This window comes from Emydura macquarii, unplaced genomic scaffold (genome assembly GCF_026122565.2).
Source record: "Emydura macquarii macquarii isolate MOO-44397 ecotype Brisbane River unplaced genomic scaffold, CSIRO-AGI_Emac_v2 contig_629, whole genome shotgun sequence".
In the NCBI taxonomy this organism is placed as follows: Eukaryota; Metazoa; Chordata; order Testudines; family Chelidae; genus Emydura; species Emydura macquarii.
In genome coordinates, this window is record NW_027130766.1 from 8,403,934 (window position 1) to 8,425,725 (window position 21,792).

Here is a 21,792-nt window from a genome sequence, read left to right on the forward strand (position 1 = left end):
CCCGGGCCCTTTGATTTTTTTGCCTAGTAAGTGAAACCTGAATCTGGAGAGGGAGGAAACCAGCCAAAAATCCAGGCCAGGGTCCTGTCCAACTTTGCCCCTTGTCTGTGGTGGCAAATAGGATGCAATGCGTGTGCCAGATTCTCCTCTCACTCCCATGGTATTGCACCGGGGCAGCTCCATGGGCTTCAGTGGAGTCGCCCCTGAATTACACCAGTGTCGGTGAGAGGAGAATCCGGCTCCAGGTTTCCTTTCCCTTGTTCACACTAGAGTCTCCCAGCTGTTTCCCAGCTGATTCCAGTGCACAGAGAGCCTGCAGGTCGGTTACCACCCATACCTGTGACCCCCGAGCTCAGTGACCCAGCTCCAAACGGCCAGACTAGCTACTCCACCCCGGGCCTGTGCACCACTCCAGCCCCACGTAGCCTCCAAACACAACTCCAGAAGCACAGGGACGGCGGGATGGCATGTCTGCATGGGGTTTGCAAAGCGAAGAAGAGCTGGTAACGTGGAGGGGTGCAGGCGCTGCACAGGAGAGAACTCCCACTGCCCAGGATGGAAGGACAAAGAAGCAGCCGGTGCTAGATGAACGGAGAGAGAGCCATGACGGGCAGGTCCATGGAGGGTTTTCTGCTCTGGAGGGCCTGAAATGAGGGGAGCCAGTGCCACTGTCCCTGTCAAATGGGCCTTAGGAATCCCACAGACAGCGAGAGAGTGGATGAAATGCCTCCTACGTTAGCCGCACTGCAATGGCTGCAGCGGGAAGGCTCATCCCCGGGGAGTTTGGTTCCCCACAGAGCGTTGGAGCAGCATGAAGCTGGAGCCCCCAGCACTGCCGTCCCAGCTGGGCAGCAGGAGGTCCTGCCCGTTCACACCTCAGTCTGGCAATTCCAGGCGGCAGCAAAGCCCGAGGTCTGCAGCAAATGCAGATCCCAGGAGTCAGAGCCAGTGTCGGCTTCATCACGACCCCAGCGCGAGCCCAGAGGGACCGGCCTAGAAACAAAGGCTCCAGCATCTGAAAATCACCCCCGGGGCAGGGCCGTCTAGAAATGGAAGCGCTATTGTGCAGTGTCACGGGCACCAGGAATGACCACCCGTGGGTGGAGGATACAGGGCAGCGAGCCGCGAGGGAATCATTCAACTGCCCGTGGGCTACATGGCCCCAGGGCTTCGGGGCTGTGACCTTTCAGCTCTCGGCCTGCGTTGCAATCCTGCCTCCAGTCACAAATCATTTGTTGGGTCTCCCCCTTCTCCTGGTCTGTCCTCCCCACCGAAACAGCACGACTGGCAGACCTGAGCCATTCCGCCCAGGGGACAGAGCCAAGACTGGCTTGAGGAGAGGGGTGCAGGTCAGGAGCGAGGAGCATCAGCAGAGCTGTGCGTGGGCCCAGGCTGGGCTCGCAGAGGGGGCTGCAGTCTGCATCGGGTATGTCGGGGGCTGCACTGAGCTGCCAGCGCTCTGCTCCCCTCACTTGCATAGAGCCACACGGTTTCTCTAAAGAAAACGGAGCGCCAGCTCCCCTCTGGGGAGCAAGAAAAGCTGCTGACAGCCCAGGAGACAGTTCTGACTGCAGCTAGGCGCCATGCCCCCACTCTGAGGTTAAGATGCACAAACCGAGCAGAGCGAATGTTTTCACGTCTGGTTTTAGACTCAGAGACACAGCTTGTTCCTTTTCACAATCTGATCGACTGCTTTCTCTCTCTTATTTCGAGCGAAAGGTGGGTTTGCACAGAGCCCCGCCGTGTCCCGCAGCTCCCCTTCCCTTGGCTGCTGAGACTGGTACCTTTCCAGGCAGATCGGATCATAGCTGGAGCAGCTGTGAACAGTTCCAGCAAAGCAGGGCGTGTCTAGCCACAGTGGGCTCATTGGTACACGGACACAGGTAATAATGGGCAGAGCAGCGCAGCTGCTGATGCAGGGAGTTCCTGGGCATGTAATTACCGGCTCCCGGCCCTGGGCAGGGCTTGATACCAACACTTGAGTCAGGAGTGCAGCCCAGTCATTAAATCTTGCACGAAAGGTGGTGAGAGATTTTCTTTGATCCATGTGTCCAGCTGGCTCCACAAAAGACCAAACACAAAACCAGGGCTCTCCCCAGCTTGTCTTTTAGCTCCTTCCTTCCCCGACACCTCCCTCACCTTTACGTCGGGGTCCTCAGCAACACTGAAAACGCACAAAGACCCCAACACTCGCCCAGAAAGTGCAGGCGGAAAACCACCCCCTCCGCTGCTCTCGGCGCACCTCTTACTGAGTCGCCCTGCTGTTGTCAAGCCAAACACCAGAGTAAAAATCGTGCCGTGAAGCCCACTGAACGCAGCCTCTGGCTGGACCATCCAAGCCCCCCACTGAGCCCGCTCTGCGGCTGGCCCTGGAGAAGCCCTTCCTAGCTGCAGTGGCCAGATGTGACTCCCAGCACACTCTGCACTGCTGCTCGTTTTGAGGAGACAAGGCCGGAAAGGGAGGCCAGCCGGACAGTCCAATGGTTATGCGCGGCCCTTGCTCAGTCCTAAGGACTGGGCGTGTCAGGCAGGCCCACAAACGCTGGCTGCCTTCAGAGCCGATGTGTTCCTGCAGAGAGCTGAGACGCAAGTCACGGAGCTCTGTGCTCTTCAGCCGGGTGTCCCAGCCCGCACTGAGCGAGCCCTTGTCCACGCTGCAGTCCTGGCTGCGGCTGAGCAGCGAGGGGAGCAAGGAGCTTGTGCGGCCCCACACCTCCCACATGCACCCGGCTTCTCCTTTGGACAGGGGAAGACGCGACTGCCACGCATCCCTAGTCCTGTGCTTTTGTCCCCTCTCCCAACCAGCGAGCCAGCTTGCCAAGCAAGTGGCTGTGCCTGGGCACGTCCGATCTCTGCAGTTGAATGCACAGCACTAACCGCAGATGAGGCGCTGAGAGCCCGGGGTGTGGGGAAGTCCATCCACAGAGAGCAGCTGGTCTCTGCAGTCCAGGGCTGCACAGTGAGACACGATCCAGAAGGCTACATGTCCAGTCGATGTACGGCTCCATAAACGCCACAATGGCTGTCGCCAGCCCCGGCTCAGGCCGGAAACATCCCTCATTTCCTAGCACACTGCCCAGGCGATGCATGACCGGCAGCTGAAGGCCACGCAGGGCTCGTGGTGGTGGTGGTGGGAGGCTGTTCCGCTGTCAGTGTCTGTCTGCCAGCTGAGTGCAGCCTGTGCTGACCCAAAGCGGCCTGAGGGACAGAGCTTGCGAGAGAAGCGCAAACGGATCGGGAGACGAACCGGCCCGAACTCCGGCCGAGACGTCGCTGAGGTTCCGAAGGCTTTGGCAGCTCGTTTCCTCCCGTGTCTGCCATTGCTGCCTTTGCACTTGGGAACTGAGGCCACGGGCTCTGGATCTGATCGGCCTCTGTCCGTCTGCCAACGGCCTGGCGAAAGGAGCTGGCAGTTATAGCCACGCTCCTCTGTCTGCCTGACAGCCCCTGGGGTGGCCCGGACTCTGGGCACAGACGCTGGGAGACAGGTGCTGTCTGCCGGGGAGCTCAGCTCTGTAGCAGCTCACAGGTGTTCTCCAGGGTTGTCTGCATGGCTGACTGGCCCGGGAGGTACCACCCACAGTATCCCCGTCCTATCTCATACAGCCAGGACTTGGGGACCCCAGTCAGGGCGTGTGCTGCACCTTAAGAGGTACCATGCTCACGTGGAGCCTATGTTTGTTCTGTGCCCCCTCCCCCCCCCAGCACAAGTGACTGCAGTGCCGAGGGGCCACCGCAGGGGTTGGAAGAGAAAGCACTCGAGGAGCCTGGTGTGGCCCCGCGGCACACACCAGCCCACTGGGGTGTCTGCATGGCTGCTCCTGCCCAGGCAGCTGGGGTCCGGCTGAGCCAGCGACCAGCAGCTTCCGGGCGCCGCCCAAGGTGGGGGTCAGGGCACTGTTTGCTGACAGGGCCACCGGCGGTTTTGTGCTGCTCCTGGGAACAGCCTGGGCATCGGTCATTTCTCTGCCCTCCGAGGCAGAGGCCAGAGCGTCGAGGGGCACGAGGCACTGAAGTCTCGGGGACAGGAGCTCAGCCCTGGCAGGGTCCCAGCATGACTCTTGCCAGAAGGATGTTCGCCAGCGGCTGCTGATCTCCCAGCCTGCGTCCGGGCCCCCCGGCCCTCTGCAGCCTGGGCTGCTCCCCCTTCCTCCGCCAAGGCCTTGCGGCTGGGCAGGATGAACTGAGAGCGCCGCCTGAGGGGGTGCGATTTTCTGTGAAGAGCCTCAGCCCCTCTTCCCCCAAGCCCCAGCACATCTGCAAGGTCTCTGCAGAAAGCTCCTCTCCCGCTGCACGACACCTTCAACGCTAGCCCCGATCCCCCGGCTAGTGCACAGCCCCGGGGACTTGAACAGGCTCCGTGCAGGGAGCACGTCGCTCGCCCTCGAGGAGTCGCCGTCTCTGCCATGGAGCACTTGGCAGCGCTCCTGCATGGTGAATGGCAAGGGGGATCGGGGGCAGAGGGTAATGAACTTTGGTGCCGTGGGATCCTTAATGCATAGCCGCAGTCCGGAGGGTTCCAGCCTCGCTGCGCTCCCTCACACCTCGCTGGGGCCTGGCTCCGTGGGAAGACCCCCACCTGCGGAATCCCCAGTGCTATTTCCTCCACACACGAGGCCGCCCGTATACATCGTGACCCCAGCCCAAACCTGCTCAGCCTGCGAGGTGTGAAGAGACACTGGCACATCGTGGGCTGCCTGCAGACCCAGAGACCCCATGGAGAGTTCAGTGCCACGGCTCAGTCCCCATGCTGAGCAGAGAGCCCAGCACCGCAGACGAGACACGGGGCAGTCAGTAAAGGCAGGGGAGAAGGGGCAAATCACCAGTGCTGCTATTTACATTACAGTAGCAACTACAGAGACAACTGAGATCCGGTCGCATTGTGCTGGGCGCTGCAGAGACACAGCGTGAGCCGGTCCCTGCCCCCTGAGAGCTCCCAGTCCAAATGGTGGGATGCAGGTGGTTTGTCCAAGGACTAGACTTGTGTCTACCCACTAGACCAGGCTGCCTTCCTAACCTCATCAACACTCAGAGCTTCCCCGAGCTCCAGATACTGCACTAGACAGACATGCTCCACTCGGCCGCTTTGGAGCCGGGCTCCCAGCCTCTTTCTCAGGGATGGAGAAGGCTGGGCCTGTGACCCCGAATCCAGCTTGATTAAAACACTTGTGCTGCCATCTTGTGGACAAAAGAGATTTGCACACGCAGAAGCACAGAGGAAGCAGGACCCTGTGTGCAACAGGGCAGCTCCCCTCAACGGAAAGAGCCGAAGCCTTTGGACGTTCCCTGCTTTGTCCAGACTCCAGGGGCTGTTCCTTCCTAGGTGCCCATCCCAGAGACGCACCAGGGGGATCCAAGCGATGCTACGTCCCCCAGTGCCTCATTCGGAGCATCCAGCTGGAGATTGTCCTCCGAATTGACATTGTTCTTTCTGCCCTACCAGGGTCCCGTTCCCTATTAATGCAGCAAACCCAGTTTTCTTAACAGCAACAGAGGCAAAACCATCCCTGAGTAACCCTGGATCTCTGCAGCCCCGCAAGAGACATAACTTCACATGCACTGAGACCCTGTCATCCCACAGGGCCCCAGGCTGCTCCCCACGCTTTGTACAGACGCTGCGGCCTCACGCCCAGCCTCAGAAGAAAAGGCCTTGTACAGACTGGGGCTATTGCCTGGCAGCTCTGCTCCGTCACGGGCAGTGGGGTGGGAGGAGAGCTGCAGCACCAGGGACCTCTGACATGAGCCGCTGACATGAATCGGACCCCACATGCCTGTGCACGTCCTGCACTCTCCCTCGCTGCCCTAGTGAACACCAGGGGGGCATGAGGATGGTCGACAGGGCCTTCCACTCCGGGTCAGGGGGAGCAGAGAAAGGGGAGCAGATTGATTTGTCTCCTCCCGCCAACACCTTGGCGATGTCTGTGTGCTTTGAGCTGGGTCCGTGCCATGTATCAGACCCGGGTCGCTGTGTCCCAGGGTTGGTCTGTGCTGACACCCAGTGGCCATGCCCGGACATAAAGCCAACATATTTGGCATAGCGGCTTTTAGCTGGCTCATCGCAGCTTCTGAGCAAACACGTGTGGCAGGGAAATGTGAATCAAACCCCCTGGCCAGGAACTGCCGGCCAAAGGCATCTTCATCTCCCTTCACCACCCCCACAAACTGCTCAGGCACCAAAGGGCCGGGGGTGGGTGAGTGAGCGTCAGAGCCATGGAACAGGGATGGCAAAGCTCCATCTGGCCCCTGCCAACGCAGGGTTGTGCCCTTCGGTCTAGAGCCCAGGCCAGGATGGCAGGGTCCGATCCGTGCTCCCACATTATTGTCGGCAGAACAGGAGCAGATCCTTGTACTCTGAAACACAGACGGGGAGGAAAGGGGGGGTTGAACCTGACCCTTCCTTCAGTGACTGGGGCTTCTTCACCAGCTGTGAAATCACCCGAGGTCACATGCTCCCGCTCCCATCTACGCCTGCCTTCAGCCTGCTCTGACCGGATCTCAGGGGTTTGGGGCGATCCAGGGCCCCATGGGCCTCTGAGCACTGTTTGTTCCTCTTGACTGTCCAGTCCACCTTCCCACAGAGGGAGCCGGGGGAACAGCTCCCAAAGTGGCTGCGGCACCACGTCAGGCCCAGCGATACCAGCGAAGGACCCAGCTCCTCTCCCTGCGGCTGGGCTCAGAGAGCCTCGTGGTCCGGTCCGGGATGTGATGGATACGCTAGATCGCTGCTGCCCCCCAGTGCCTGCAGGCAGGAGCTGCTGGTCTCTCACGCCTGCATTCAGAGGCCCTGGAACCCTGCCATACCCCAGAGGGAAGGGATCTCTCTGAGGGGCCAGCTGTGCTGGGTTCAAGGAGGCGGGGCTGCCCGCTATGCAGAGGACCTGGGCCCTGTGCTAATTAGCATGCGCTGCCACCTGACTGCAGCTCCAGCGGGGAGCCCTGCGCCGCCACGCTGCACCAGCCTGTCTCTCCATTAACTCTCTCCACCCTCTGGGGTCGGGACCACCCCTTAATGCTGCAGCGCAGCAGGTCAGTGTTTGTGGCCCGCGATGGCCCTGAGTCCAGAGAGGGGGTGTGGGGAGGGTGGGGCGGTGCACTCGCCCTGGGCTGGAATCCTGGCTTTGCTCACACATGGCATGAGTTTGCTGGGTCTCCCACAGCCCCTGCTACAGGAAGCCCCACACAACATTTCCACCCTGAGCCCTTGCTGCACCATCTGCTTTATTGGAGCCCACAGCCACAGAAGAACAAGCGGGAAATCAGTGGGGCAGGGGCAGCTGGGGCCTGATTGGTGGGGAGGGATTCCCCCTTCCCCAATCCCAGCATCCCTCAGAGGGGATGCTCCACCTCCTCTGTGTGGGAAGACACCACCTTGCCATCCAGCAGCTCCTCGATCACCGTCTTCACCCTCCTGCAGGTGGGGGAGCTGCTAACAGCCTCTGGGAAAAGGAAAACAGGAGCGTGGGGCTGGGGACCTCGCCGGGGCGGGGGCGGGGAGGGTGTCCGTGCAGAGGGAAATGGGGTGGGCAGGAGAATCAGAGCAGCCACCCGCATGCACGGTGCCAGTCACCACCCAAAGGCCCAGCATGGTGGGGAGAGCCCCCGCCTCCCTGCAGGCGGCGCAGGGACGTGCCATGCTGTGTCCTTGGTGCAGTCAGCCTCCGCCCCGCTCTCAGCACCCAGCGTGGGTCTGGCGCCGGTTCCCGTCGGGCCCAGGGCAGCAGTGAGTGAACAGTGTCACCTCCCCCCCTCCAGGCTGTCTGGGCCAGGGGCTCGACGTCTCCCCTCGGTAGGCAGATCTCCCCAGCGCCAGCAGCGCAGCCGGCCCTCTGATGGCAGCTCCCGCCCAGAGACTGGGACTGGGTGAGCCCAGAGCCAGGAGGTCACACCCGAGTCACATCCGGGGGCTGCTGGCTGGGTCGCACCCGCTCTGGGGTACCCAGGGGGCTCCGCCAGCCCCCTCCGCCCCCCAGCACCAAACTCAATCTTTAACAGTCAGAATAAAGAGAGAATTAAAAAGGGGAGGGGCAGGATAATCCCCCGGGAGGGCAGAGCCGCTTGGAGCCTGCCTGCGAGGGAGGCGGGGGCCGTTCTCCTTCCTCTGCTCACCTGGAGGTGGCTGCTTGACAGGTGTCTCGGCGTCAGAGCTGCAGAGAGACAGAACAGACCAGCTGAGCCAGGGAGCAGCAGCCAGAAGGGCCACCAAAGGCCCCACAGCCGGGTCCCCCTGGGCTCAGCCCCAGGCCTGGAGTCTGATCAGTGGCAGCCCCTGCCCCTGCCCCTCCCCAAGTCCCTTGTGATTCTCCCCAGACGATGCCACGCTCCCGTTCTGCAGCACGTGGACCCTGCTCCCATGCGTCGGCCCGGAAGCGACAGCGCTGAGCCCAGCTCAAGGCTGCTGGTGACACAGGGAATGGGGCCCTTTTCCCAGGACAGAAGGGAGGGGGGAGACTCTGCGTTGGGTAGCATGGCCTGGTCTGGGCCTGGCCTTTCTCTGGGGCTCCCCTTCCCAGTCCACACCCTTCCTGGGTTCTCCGGTTTCCTCCTGATGTTCCAGGCTGCCATTGCGCTCGCCCACCGGCAGCCACTGGGGAGTGCGCCAAGGGGCACTTTGCCAAGCTCATCCTCGGCAATCAGGGTATTGCTCTGCCCTGGCCCAGCATCTCACGCCCCAGGAGATCAAAGCACATTGCCCGGGCGGGTCAGTGTCACCACCCCCATTTTAAACCTGGGGAGACTGAGGCACGGAAAGAGGGAGGGATTTTCCCCAAGTCACCCCAGGAGTCAGTGCTGGCAATGGAACCCAGGAGTCCTGACTCCATCCCACCGGTTCCTGCCACTGGACCATGCTACCCATACGCTGAGTGCAGCCCCGCTACGGGGCTCGTCACCCTCCCAAGCTCAGAGCCGCGTCGCCCACACCTGCCATCGTCGCCCTCAAGGAGACGCCGGTAAGTGGCGATTTCCATCTCCAGCCGGGTCTTGAGATGCAGCAGCTGCTGGTGCTCCTCGGCCTGGCGGTGGGTGTCAGCTCTCAGCCGGGCCAGCTCTGCCTCCCACCTAGCGACGCGCCCCTGCAGCCGCGCCAGCTCGGCCCCAAAGCCAGCCTCCGTGTCAGCCAGCACGCCCGCGAGAGCCTCTCTCTGAAAGCAAAGGCCGGGTGTGCCGAGCTGTATGCGCCATCCCCAGCGCCCGCGGGGGAGCAACAACCCGGCCGGCCCATTCGGAGCGATGCGAATCACCGACTCGCCCGTTCGGCCACGCGTGGGGTGGGGAGGGGGGATCCTAGCGGGCTGACCCGAAACCAGCGTTTTTCAGCCTAATGAAGAATTTGGAACCATTTCCTTGTCGGCTCCCCCCAGTGGCACATCTGGCTCTGGGGGGTGTTTTTCTCGTGTTTGTAACGGCTTGAAGAAAACGGGGACAGATTCCCAAATGCGGCCTCAGTCTTTCCAGTGTGGGAAGGGAGGGAATTGTCACGCCGAGGTTGCCGTGGCTCCTGGGAGTCCTGGCAAAGCCCTGGCTCAGAGCACCCTGCAGGGCCTGGCGATGCCTTCCCAGGGATTTGGGGTGTACCTCCAAAGAACCCATGAGGGCAGAGGGAACGGGGCAGGCAGCCCCAGGACCAGGCCTCGGAGCTCTGAGGCCCACAATGTCCATCAGAGCTGAAGTTCTGGGGGTTCAAGGCCGCTAGACCCAGCGATGGGGCTGACGATCTGGGCTGGGGGGGAACATCACCATTTTTTCGCCTGCAGAGACCAGGAAGATGTTTAACATGCAAGGCCACGATCTGATCCCTCATCCCAGAGCCATCGCGCCGGGAAAATCCTCTCAGCAGGAGCCACGGCTTTGCCGCAGTCTGCCCCTGCCCCAGACACGCGCAGTGCCATCGCCCTTGTGAGCCCGCCCCTCCTAGCCCCAGCGGCGCAATGGCAAGAGGGCTGTGCAACCCACCATGCTGTGCAGCGACTGCAGCTCTATCTCCAAGCCCTGGACTATGCGCCTCAGCTCCGTGATCTTCATCCTGGTACCCTGGATGGCGTCCGCGCTGGTGGCCACCTCCTGCGTGACTGTCTCACACTGCACCAAGGAGAAGACGCTCAGCGGCCTGGGGCACTTTGGCAGTGCCTTACTCAGGTGCCAGCGCATGGCTCGGGACATTTTGCATCCTCTCTGGTGGGGGATGGAGACAGACACACGGACCCCGGAGATGCGTGACGCTGGGGCTGATCTACCCACCACCACCAAACCTGGGATGCGCTGCAACGTGACCAGCTCTGACCGAGGGCCGGCTGCAGAGCGAGCCATCTGCCGCAGGGGAGGCACAGACCAGCTTTGCCTTCTTGCTGAGTGGCCCCTACCTGCTCCTTGTGCCAGGCCTCGGCCTCTCTGCGGTTCCTCTCAATGACGTCCTCATACTGGTCCCGGATCTCTGCCAGGGTTTTCGCCAGCTCGACGCCGGGAGCAGAATCCACCTCCACGGTGACTGTGCCTCCCAGGCGACCTTGCAGAGCCGCCGCTTCCTGTGGGATGTAAAGGAAATCTGGCGCAGGAGGCTAGGCAGCGGGAGGTGGGGGGCAGCGGGGAGGGGGGGGCTAGGCAGCACCACGGATTCATGCACTGTCTTTTCCTCATTGGGATCCTGTCTTAGGTGCAGTGACTTAGCTGAGGGGAGGGAAGGAGGAGTTTAGTTGGTCCACAGAGGATGTTTGTCCAGATCATGAAAGGAACATCCCATGTGGCATGACTGGCAGACCGAGCTGTGTGCAGGGGTGGAGCAGGAGAAGGGTGACGGCAGAACTGAGATGCGTTTGCAGAGCTGGGTGTTGGAGGAGTGGGGGAATTGTTCCTGAATCACACACAGCCTGTCATAGCTAGGACTTTGAGTGACCCTGTCTGGCCCGTACAGGTCCCATGGGGGCTATGCAGTGACCGCACCTCCTTGTGGTTCTTCTTGAGGTAAGACAGCTCCTCCTGCAGGCTTTCGATCTGCACCTGCAGGCTGGCTCTGCTCAGCGTCAGCTCATCCAGGACCTTGTGCAAGCCACTGAAGTCACTCTCCACGCCCAGCCGGATGGCCAGCTCCGACTCATACCTTTACAGGGAAGTACGAGAGTCCATCAGAGTGACCTGGCCACCGTTCCATGGGGCTGGGCAACTGCAGGAATAAGGGACCCTGCTGTCTGGGCTGAGAGGATTCACCTGAGCATGAACACCTCAGCCAGCTTTGTCCCAGGACTGCCAACAACCCAATGGCCTCTGGTCTGGGACGCCATCAGCCAACCCCTCTGCCTGGAGCTGAGCAGAGTGCATTTCTGGGCCTCTAAAGCCAGGAAGACATTCAAGTCAGCTGGGTTTTCAAAGCACCTGTAATGATTGTAATCTCTTTGGGGCAGGGATCACCGGTTAGGTGTGTACAGCTCCGAGCGCCATGCGGCTGAGGTCTCTAGACACTAGCACAAAACAAATCACAGTAAATAAGATCTGCGAATGCACCTCTTCTGCATGGGCAAATGCCTCTCCCATGTCTGCGGATGGTGTGCTTGCAAATTTCACAGCTGCAATTTCAGAGGCTGCTTTGAAAATTTGGTCCCCAGAGAAAAGCTGAGGAGGAGGAGGGGGAGGAGGAGGAGGAAGGGTGTCCAGTGAAGATCCCTTACTTCACTCTGAAGTCGTCAGCAGCCAGCTTGGCGTTATCGATCTGCAGGATCAGCTGGGCATTGCTAGTTGATGCGTCCTGGATCTGCAGGAGAGAATGGGTGGTAAGCAGGGGGCCGCTGTTGCTTTCAGGTAGGTCAGTTACAGGTGAGTTGGCTGTTGGCTAAGCCCTGCTGCTAACTGTGCTAGACTCCAGCTTTCAGCTGTATCCATTTGACAGCCCAGGTTTCAGCTCCAACAGATCTGAGAATAATGGCTCCTAAAATCCCATTGCCGTCAACGTGGAAATATAAGCATGATGGGAATGAGTGTGAGGGGAGATTAACCTTCTGCCATCACACTCTCACCACAGCTGTCAGGGGAGGATTCAGACAATCTGGGAAGCTGCTGCTGCTTTCCAGTGCTGAGCTGCATTCATTGGTCACACTGGTGCTGTGCACAATGTTGAGCGTTATTTCAGCAGAGAAACAGTGAATGCTGCTGACCACTCAATTACCATTAGTAGGGTTCAGAGTCAACATCCCTCTGAGATAGACAGGCACAGTTCACACCACTCAGAACTCTTGGCTGAGGCTGGTGTCTCGCTACCAGCCACACCAGGGCCACAACTGGAAGATGAGCTTCCTCCTGATACGGGTTGTGTGTGATTTAAAGGAAGCCTTCACAGGGCAGCCCCTGATATTCAATCCCTGGAACAACATGGTGCAGCTGCTGGTGGCATGTGCCCATCCTGGGGCCAGTGGTGGAAATGGAGCTGTGAGCCATTGCTAGGTCTCCCCCCATCCCTCCCTTAGAGGACGGACTCAGGGAATCCCAGTACCTGGGATCTGAGCTCTGCAATGGTGCTGAAGTAGCCACTCAAGTCATGGTGTCCAGCCAGTGCTCGTTTTGCATAGACTGCTCGGATCTGCTGCTCCAGCTGCCCGTTGGCTTCCGTGAGAGAGCGCACCTGGTGGGGGAATGCAGGCAGGTGAAGACCCACGTGGATGGTGAAGGGAAAGGCACCTCACCTGGCAGGACCTGGGGTTCTTTGCTCTCCCTGCAATGGATTCTGAGAACAAAGCCGAACCAGCGTCACTGCATCAGGGGAGGGCAGCCGCATCACACACGGCCCTGGGGGAGCTGGGGTGCAAATGCTGGGTTTCAAAGTGGACTCAGCCCAGACTCGAAGTAAAGCTGTAGGAGCCTAGATACTATGGGGATGGGCAGTCAAGAAAGAGAGATTTCTGCCCCCCCGTGGTTTGGACAGTTGTGCTTGTGCACGCTCCCAAACTCAGCTCTGCACTCGCAGATGATGCTTGTGTAACCCACTGGTCCGTACGCCTGCTGCCCCGTCTGCTCAGCACCTGGTGCCCTGGGCCCCTCTTCTCGGCTGGCCCCTAGTTACTATCACGATAAATGTGATTCCCAAGGAGAAGACTCCACAAGCTCTACAGATGTTCCCTTATCTAGAGCTTTGCTGCCCACTGCATTTTACTTTCTCCCCCACTGAGCCGCGTTCAGTTACGGGTCACGTCAGACACCTGGCGCTAGCCATGAGGCTGCCTTCCAGCCCCGAGCTGAGCTCTGACTCACCGTCTCCAGGTAGGCAGCCAGCCGCTCATTCAGGTTCTGCATGGTGTCCTTCTCATCCATGCCGAAGAGGCCCATTTCCCTGGCATCGGGTCCGAAAGCCATTCCGTGAGCTTGGCCCAGCCCAGAACTGACTGCGCTGGCATTGCCTGAAAACAGGCGGCTGCTGATGCTCCCAGCCCGGCCATAGAAATCCTGTAGCCCCACCATCCTGACCCAGCTCACTCTGGGTCCCTGAATAACCCCAGAGCGGGATAAACTGGCCATGGTCCGGCTAACTGGGCTGAAGGCACAAGGAAGCCAAATCTTTCCCTCTAGAGAGTGAGGAGGAATCAGACTGCACTGAAATCCCCCGGGGAGTTTCCTTATATAGGTGAGTGGAGGGGCTGACCAAAGCAGCTGACCTTTCCCCTATCACCTGGCTCGTGTTTGGAGGTGGGGACAGGTGGCAGGAAAACAAACTTTTGTTGACTTGTTTTCTTCTTTTTTTAAGCCAAACTTGCGATGAAGGGGGGTGAGGCCAGGGCCTGGATTCGGCTCTCTGTCCGGCCCATCTGTGCAGCTGGCTGACAGGGAACAGACTCTGCCCTTGTGCGTTACAGAGCACGCTCCATGGCCCGCAGCGTGCTCAGGAAAGTAGGCACTAAAAGCCCGGATGCATCCAAAAGGACCCCCAGCTTTCTGAAAGGCACCATCGTTAGCAGCTAGGAGAGCCTCGTGGGTCAACGTACGCCAAGCATCCCTGCTGCATGCTGCCAGGCTGGGACGTTCGGAGTCATCGGCCCTGGAAGCAATGGTCACACAAATTCCACCCCAGCGCCTGTCGAGTGCTCTGCGGGACCTGACCGCGGCTCAGCTGCTGCCTGGGGACTTCGCTGATACTCAGGTTGCCCCGACACACCTGAGCGGAGGCCTTGTCCGCTGGAACATCCCTCAGCAGCCAGCACCTTGCCACCTCTCTGGCAGGAAAGCAGGCTGGAGAGAAGGGTAGGTCACATGGCCCCTCTAGTGCTGCGAACCCGCTGTTGTACACACATTAATAGCGACATGCCGTCAGAATGCACCCGCACCCCGGTGCTGTGTCCGTTGTGCACGCCCCATTTGAAAAGGGGCCCTTGAATAAAGAGGAGATGCTACTGAGTGTCCGGCATGCTCCATCTGGGAATCGCAATGGACATCAGACTGGGATTCCACGTGGACACAGTGCTTTGGGTAATGCACATCTCTGCGTCTACAGCTTGTGGTGTCCTTCCAGGAGCACAACTGCTTTGCCAGCACTTCTCTGCCCCAGCTAACGCCTCCCACCCCTCAGTACGTGTTTGGAAATCTTGAGCTTGTGGGCTAAGCACATCAGGCATTCGAAATGGCCTCTGTGGGTTGCCATGCTAAAGACCCCATCGCCTGAAGCGCAGCTTTTTAGAATCAGACCCAGGTGCTTTATTAAAACTCTGTCACAGAGCTGCCAGGTGCCTACCCATAGTGCAGTACATGTGACTGCCCAGCTCTCAGACCCCCCCTTACTGATTAGCTATTGATTAGCAAAAATATATAGCTTGTATGTGAAAAATCCAGCCCCACGGTCATGGGTATGGGCAAGAGGCGGTCACAGAAAGACGGCTGGAGAAGAAAAGCTGGTTAGTGAGAATGTTTGAGCCTGGAGGCTTTGCTGAGCTGTGGAAGAGAAACAACAGGAAGCAAAAAGTTGACTTAATCACCTGCTACATATTCCAGGTTTATCCAGGTAATAATAATCCCTAGCTTGCCTATGGCATTTCTCATCAGTAGGTCTCAAGGCACTTTACAAAGGAGGCTAGTATCATTGTCCCCATTTTACAGATGGGGAACCTGAGGCACAGGCAGGGGAAGTGACTTGCCCAAGGTCACGCAGCAGGCCAGGGACCTAGCTGGGACTAGAACCCAGGCTCCTGAGTCCCCGTCCAGTGCTCTAACCACATGCTGTGCTGCTGAAGGTACCGGCTCCGTTTCTGTAAAACAGACCTGGGGTCCTGCTGTACCATTCCATCGGCTCTCAGCCAACGGCAGGCGTGGTAGAGCAGCAGATACAGCAGTGAAAGGGTTAATCTAGCACTAGTGTAGCTGCCCCCAGCCGCAGTGCCCGTACTGCATTCCTGTGGGAGTCGATGTGGTTCTGACAATCCGATGAAGATGAACCAGTGGGGCTGGTGCTTGAGGAATTGTTTATGGTCTCAGCTCCGTGCAAAACAGGTATTGATTGAGCCACTGCAGGAATTTTCTGGTTCTGGCTGGGGCACTGAGGGTAAAAAGCTGCACTTTATTTCCTGTCAGAAATGGCTCGTGTTAGACCTTCTCTGCTGGACTGAAGGGCCCATTACGAACTATTTGTTCCCTGTGTAGCTACTTATGGCCTCTGCTCAACTCGCCCCGTATCCTTCGCCGTGTCAGACTACACAGATCGAGCTCCTTGAGTCTCCACTGCAGGGCATGTTATTCTGGCCTTTAATCGTTCTCATGGCTCTCCTCTGAACCCGCTCCAGTCTATCACTGTCTGTCTTGAACTGGACCGGGGCTCTAATTGCCACACGGATGAGCCCTCCCTGGCTTTTATCAGCCATAATTCCCTGGGCCTGCAAATGTCTTCCGACTGCATTGCACAAGCACCTGGCTAGTTCAGCTAACGGTACAGGTAAACCACCCTCCCCACCATCCTACAATACACTGAGGAGTTTCAAGGGGCTTAAAATGGGAGTGGTTTTTTTTACTTCTTTTTCCTCCATTACGTGTTTGCAGACTGCTGTGTCGCTGTAGGTTAATCGAGAGTACTGGGATTGCTGGGCTGATATTATGTGTCGTGCAGTAACGCCAAAATGCCTCAATTTGGGATGAGGGGCCAGGCCCCACTGTGCTAGGAGCTGTACGCATACCTAACAAAAATCCAGTTCCTGTCTGCAAAGGGCTTACAGTCTAAGGGCTTCTCTGCACTTGAAATGCTACAGCGGTGCAGCTGCACCAGTGCAGACGCTTTCAGTGTAGTTCTTCCGTCGGCACAGATAATCCACCTCTCTGAGATGCAGTAACTAGATTGACGGAAGAATTCTACCTAGTGCTGGTTACACAGGGACTCAGGCTGAGTTAAGTTCACCTTTCGGGGAGTGGATTTTCCACACCCGAGTGACGTAGTTATACCGACTTAATTGTCTAATGTAGACCAGGCCTCAGTATGTGATGAGGGTCCACAGGCAGATACAACAAAAGGTGGAGGAGCTAAGGGAAGAGTGAGACGGTTATGAACAGTGGATACGCACCAGTCGCAGCTCACCAGCTGCCTAACCATTTCCAAGTGTTTTGCAGGCATCCCAATATCACATTATTTTAGGGTTACAGATGAGTGCTGAGTTTATTATTGTAGGGTTGTTGTCAGATGTTGGGCTGTGCATACTAGATTGTTTCCAATGCTTCTCGACAGGCAGATGGAAAGTTTCCCTTCGGAGATCTCTTCTGTACCACACTCCTGAGAGTGTGATGTCTCTGTCCTTTCTTTAACAGGAACTTTGCAGATAAAGCCGGCCTTTCCTCTTTCCTGTCGAGGAGTCTGTTTCCTTGCTCGTTGGTGCCCTCTAGTGTCCACGTGCATCATTCATGTCTCATAACTAACGTCTCTCTGGCTCTGGCATCCCCAGTCCAATTCCTGACTTCAGAACCATGTCCTTGATACGTCTAAGCAAAAAGCAGGTGTTACTGGGCACACACTGCTGTGGGCCTTGGCCATGCTGAATGGTGACCTTAAAACAAAACTGGCAGCCTCCATATTGCCAAGTTCCCAAGCACAGAGCTTTTCAGCCAGAGAACTGGACTTAGTTAGGTCTGCATGCAGATGGGGCGGTAATTTACTAAGTATTCAGTGTAAACGACTCGCGCACCAATTTAATTCACTGATTTGAATCCACATGTATCTGATACAGAAGTTTGGATGGCAGAATGGATCTCGCAAGGGAGATCAGCAATGCTACCTTGTGGACATTCCAGCAAAAATATCTCCCACCAAGGAATGTTGTTTATTTGAACAGATATCACAACAGATTCCAGGCTAACTGGTTAGGGAACTCCTCAAGGTCACTGAGTCACACACAGCAAAGGGTCACACAAGTGAGAAGGAAACATTCCCTGCAGAGCGCGTGGGAAAGGCATTTCCCAGCTGTCTTGGAGGAAAATAAATACATGATAAAGTTTCTGGCTCATGACTTCTGGGATGGTTTGACGAAGGTTGGGTCAAGGCATCAGTCCCAGCTGTCAGTCAGTGGAGTGGAGATCAAGGTGGTACAGGTTGCTCTGTTGAAGTTCTTGGCATCTAGACATCACTCTGATGGCATCGTAGATAGGAAACAAGAAAACAATCCATTGCTATAGGAATTCTAGCTGTGGTGCTCTTCCATCTGCGTCACTGCAGCTGCTATTGGAGGTGCTCTAAGGATGAGATGTAAAACTCAGGCCCTGCGCAATTATGCTCATTAAAAGATTTGATTCCATGGCACCTTTCACGAGAGTTGGAGGGCTGCACATTCCCCAGCTTTGTAACTGCCAACCCTGCCAGCCTGAATTCCCCTCTTCCCTTTCCCTCTTCGACACCATTGTACAATTTTGCTATCACAGTGCAGGTGCTGCCTCAGAAATGGCTGCATTTCACGCAGAAGTGAATGATCCCCTTTGTTTACAATTTGTAAAGTATGTTGGGACCCGTCTAGCTGAGGAACACTATATAAATGTATAACTATGTCTAGAGACTGCAGAACGGATGCTGCCAGATATGATATCTGTTCCATTACAAAGGGAAAGTATGAACAAAAAAGTAGGCAGATTATCCTAGCCAGAGACACCATTTGTTTATTCCAGATGCTGGCACAGCAACTTCACATTTCAGCAGAAAACAGAGCAGGATCTCCCATTATGCCATACGACAGAAACATATCCAGGGGACAGATGCCTTAGAAATACCAGAGACAGACAATGAAATGCACTGAGGTGTATTATTCTTTCTACCCGCTTCTCTCTATGGTAAGACAAATAATTAGCTTTTAATCCTTTCAGCTGTGGAATATCTCTAGGTGGACATGTGTTGATGCTAGTTGGAGAAGTGGGTCAGACTAGATGAGCACAAAGGTCTCTTGACCTTATAATTTAGGATTTAAAAATAAATAGAACTACCAAGGATGATGCAATACCTAAATACCGTCATTGCTCACAGGTCCCACAAGGTGGCAGCACGGCCACCAACACCAGTAGCAAAATAACCTGTCAATTAATTCAGGTCAGAGTTGACTCGAAAAACGCCGAAATAAGGAAAGGTGAGGGCTCAAGAGATGTGTGAGAGACTGATGATCTCTGGAGCCAACAAACCTGGGTGCAATAAATACAATGCAATAGACCCAAATGTCTTCTGGGAGTAGGGCATCCTAGTCCGTTTCCTCCATTGTAACTAGTCCCAGAGGCAGGTGTATTATTTCTGTGGAACTGGGTGGGTTTTGTTTCTATTACTTTATCTGAATTTTTAAGCGTATTTTTTAAAACATAAAAAAACACCACGAGACTGATGTGAAGTTCAGTCGCAAAGAGGAGAAACCCACAATTAAACTCCAATCCAGTTTTACTCCATATGGTATTTGCATCATGGGGAGACACTTCCCAACCTGTCTGGGAATGGGGTTTTTGGCCAGCACAGGACAACAGGAAAGCTATAAATCATCTTTGGATAACTGTAGCTAGTACAATCTGCCGAGATCCAGCCTCTTAGCCCCTGGATTAGAAGGACCTGGAAACAGGATTAGATGCTTCTATTTTTGAATTGCATTCAGCAACAACAGTCCGATCCACAGGAGGTTTGGGGAAAGGATTAGATCTGAGACAACTAATTCCTGTTGACAAGTGATCTGGGCTCAGCAGATTCTTATGAGCCTAAGAGCAAGGAAAGGTGATAGCTTAGCCAGTCACCCCAACGACCCTTCTGTCGTTTCCAAGGACCACAGGCAGAGGATGCTGGATGAGTCAGTTGATGGAGTGACCAACCCAGCATCTGACTCTGCCCATCAGAAGATCCTGCCCAATGAGTTGTTTTCAGCGATGCCAAGCTGCAATTTGACGGGCAGGAGAGTCTATTTAAGTTGACTGTAATTACAGTTTATAAGGAGCTGCTTCTGGCTTCACAGCCTGAGCGGACTGGATGCTGGGTGAGATGTTGTTGAGGGTCCCATGAGTCATTGGCAAGGTGCTCAGAGGGCTTTGTGATATTTCAGCTGAGCATGTCTGTAGCAATCCATTCACCCACCACGGACACACAGATACCTCTGGAGTGCCATGGGGCAGCTAATCTGTGCCAGCAATGCTACGCAACAGCTTAGACCAGGAAGTGGAGTGACTTACTCAATTGAAATGCCAGAGGGAATTTAAATTGGTCAAAATATAATTGCCTGAAATGGAATTTAGTAAGAATAAGGCTAATGCTATATGATTAATGAGCATTCCTCTTTGGGGGCTGGTTTCAGGTTTAGCTGAAAGACAGCACCTCAGAAGCACAGTCCTGCCCAGCACTGTCCTATGGCACTGAGTTCAATCCTGGCTCAAAGGGAACTGCAGCACTTTACGGTTCCCAGAGGATCTAACGAGACCCAGCAGCATTTTGCTTGTGATCTGACAAAATCACAGCTCAAGGTGGCATTAATGACCAACACCGAGGTTGCTGGACCCCATAAGTGCGACAAGATCAACTGTTACTAGTTTTGCTGTTTAATGATAATTGGTACAAGTTCTTTAATAACAGCTATGGCTGTGCTGGAAAGTCAGCCTTGGGAGAGAGTACAAGGCATCAGACTGCATCTCTGAATAACTGCCTAGCTGCTGGGCTTTACGCTACACCTGTCATCAGGGTGGTATCTGGGTAACAAAAGTAAACACTCCAGCCTCTGCTGAAATAAAATCTTTTGGGGATGGAGCTGTAAGGATTGGAGGCTACATCACATACCATGTCTTCTGTTCTATTCCACAAGACATCTGCCGCTCCTGCTGTCAGCATCTGTATGTAGAGACCTGCGCAGATACAAAACTTGTATCTGCATCTGATCCAAAAACATGGGCTGCAGCTATCCACAGATTTGCAGGGCTCTATCTCTGTGCTTTCAAACAGGTTTAGAAGAAAGTTTCTCTGTGCTGCAGGAGGGGAGAACTAGAACCCACGAGACACAGATCAGGGGGTCTCCTGGACAAAGCAGCATTTGGCCACTACAAAGTTTTCTGAGAGTTTTAATTGGTTGAGATGCTTGGAGCAGGATCAGACCTTCCCCTGAGTTCTTGCAGTGCTGGTGTAACCATGTAGGTCCCAGGACGTTAGAGAGACAAGGGGGGTGAGGCAATATCATTTATTGGACCAACATCTGTTGATGAAAGAGAGAAGCTTCCGAGCTTACAGAGCTCTTCGTTGGGCCTCGAAAGCATGTGACTTTCACCAACAGAAGTTGGTCCAATAAAAGACATTGGCTCACCCTCTCATAAGAAAGGCGACACCGGGTCAGACGAATGCTCCATCTAGCCCAGTATCCTGTCTTCTGATTGTGGCCAATGCCAGGTGCTTCAGAGGGAATGAATAAAACAGGACATTGCGCGACCCAGCCCGTCGCCATTCCCAGCCTCTGGCAAACAGCCGGCCCTCGTGTGCTCGTGTGAGCCTCTGAATTACCCGTGCTGGTAATACACAGCTCCCACCAAACCCTGGCTTTACCCCAGGCTTCAGCCGCCCTCCACGCCCTTCGCCAGGTGGGCCAGCTCATCCCGCAGCCCTCTCTGGCAGACGGGGACACGGCCCAGCCCGGCCCAGGCATACTGCGTGGACACCCAGCGTGGAACCCACACCAGGCCCCCCGAGCGGGGCCGTTGTGTCCCGGGTCACTGCAGCTGGGGCGCCAGGGCAGGGCCCGTCGACTTGGGCTGGCTGGGGCCTGGGGGACGGAGGCGGCTTTGCTGTGCGGGTGGCACCCGACACGCTAAGGCCAGGGGCTGGCAGGGGGCACGTCCCCAGAGCTGTTGGGGGGGAGGACATGAGAGGGGCCTGGGGAGGGGGGGCTGAGGGCCGTTGGGGGGACTGGGGCTGAGGGGTGTTCAGGGTGGGGGAGGGGCTGAGCGGGACATGCGAGGGGAAGCCTGAGGAAGTGGGTGGGGGAGGGGCTGAGTAGGGCGTTGGGTGGGGGAGGGGCCGGGTATCGGGGCGGGGCGGGGCTGGGCTCGGCCCGGTCCGGCCCCACACTAGGAACCAGGCGCTGCAAACCCCGCGGCCCGGCCCAGGCCCAGGCCCAGGCCCAGGCTCAGCCTCTCTCCCGCACTAATGGCCGCTCCCACCCCACTGCGCATGCCCCACCACACACTCCCGCGGCTCCCCCGCCCCCCCAGTGCGCCTGCGCCCGGGCCCCACCCCTGCCAATCAGGGCGCGGCCCCCCCGACGTGCGCGGTGACGCATCCCGCCTCGAGCCAATCGCCGCCCTCGCTTCCCCTGCGCGCTGGCGTCACAAGGGGCGGCTATATAAGCGAGCAGCGCCGCTCGCGCC

The 21,792-nt window shown here is 56.9% G+C and overlaps 1 protein-coding gene across 1 annotated transcript; it reads right to left on the minus strand.

Moving 5' to 3' along the window:
• Positions 1-7,219: 7,219 nt before the first annotated feature.
• LOC137148292 (keratin, type I cytoskeletal 19-like) lies at positions 7,220-13,494 on the minus strand. The gene is made up of 9 exons (XM_067540938.1): positions 13,231-13,494; positions 12,476-12,604; positions 11,658-11,740; positions 10,936-11,092; positions 10,359-10,520; positions 9,952-10,077; positions 8,920-9,140; positions 8,107-8,144; positions 7,220-7,436 (listed from the first exon to the last, which is right to left on the minus strand). Exons 1-9 carry the CDS (start codon positions 13,492-13,494, stop codon positions 7,327-7,329), a joined length of 1,290 nt encoding a protein of 429 aa, XP_067397039.1. The 3' UTR covers positions 7,220-7,326.
• Between the last annotated feature and the right edge of the window lie 8,298 nt (positions 13,495-21,792).

Excerpts from the sequence above, each read along its gene's own strand:
- LOC137148292 (XM_067540938.1), bottom strand. The coding sequence starts at position 13,494 with ATGGCCAGTTTATCCCGCTCTGGGGTTATTCAGGGACCCAGAGTGAGC. Across the intron at positions 10,521-10,935 it reads TCAAGAAGAACCACAAGGAG|GAAGCGGCGGCTCTGCAAGG; the intron begins GTGCGGTCACTG and ends TACATCCCACAG. Across the intron at positions 10,078-10,358 it reads AGGCCTGGCACAAGGAGCAG|TGTGAGACAGTCACGCAGGA; the intron begins GTAGGGGCCACT and ends TCCTTGGTGCAG.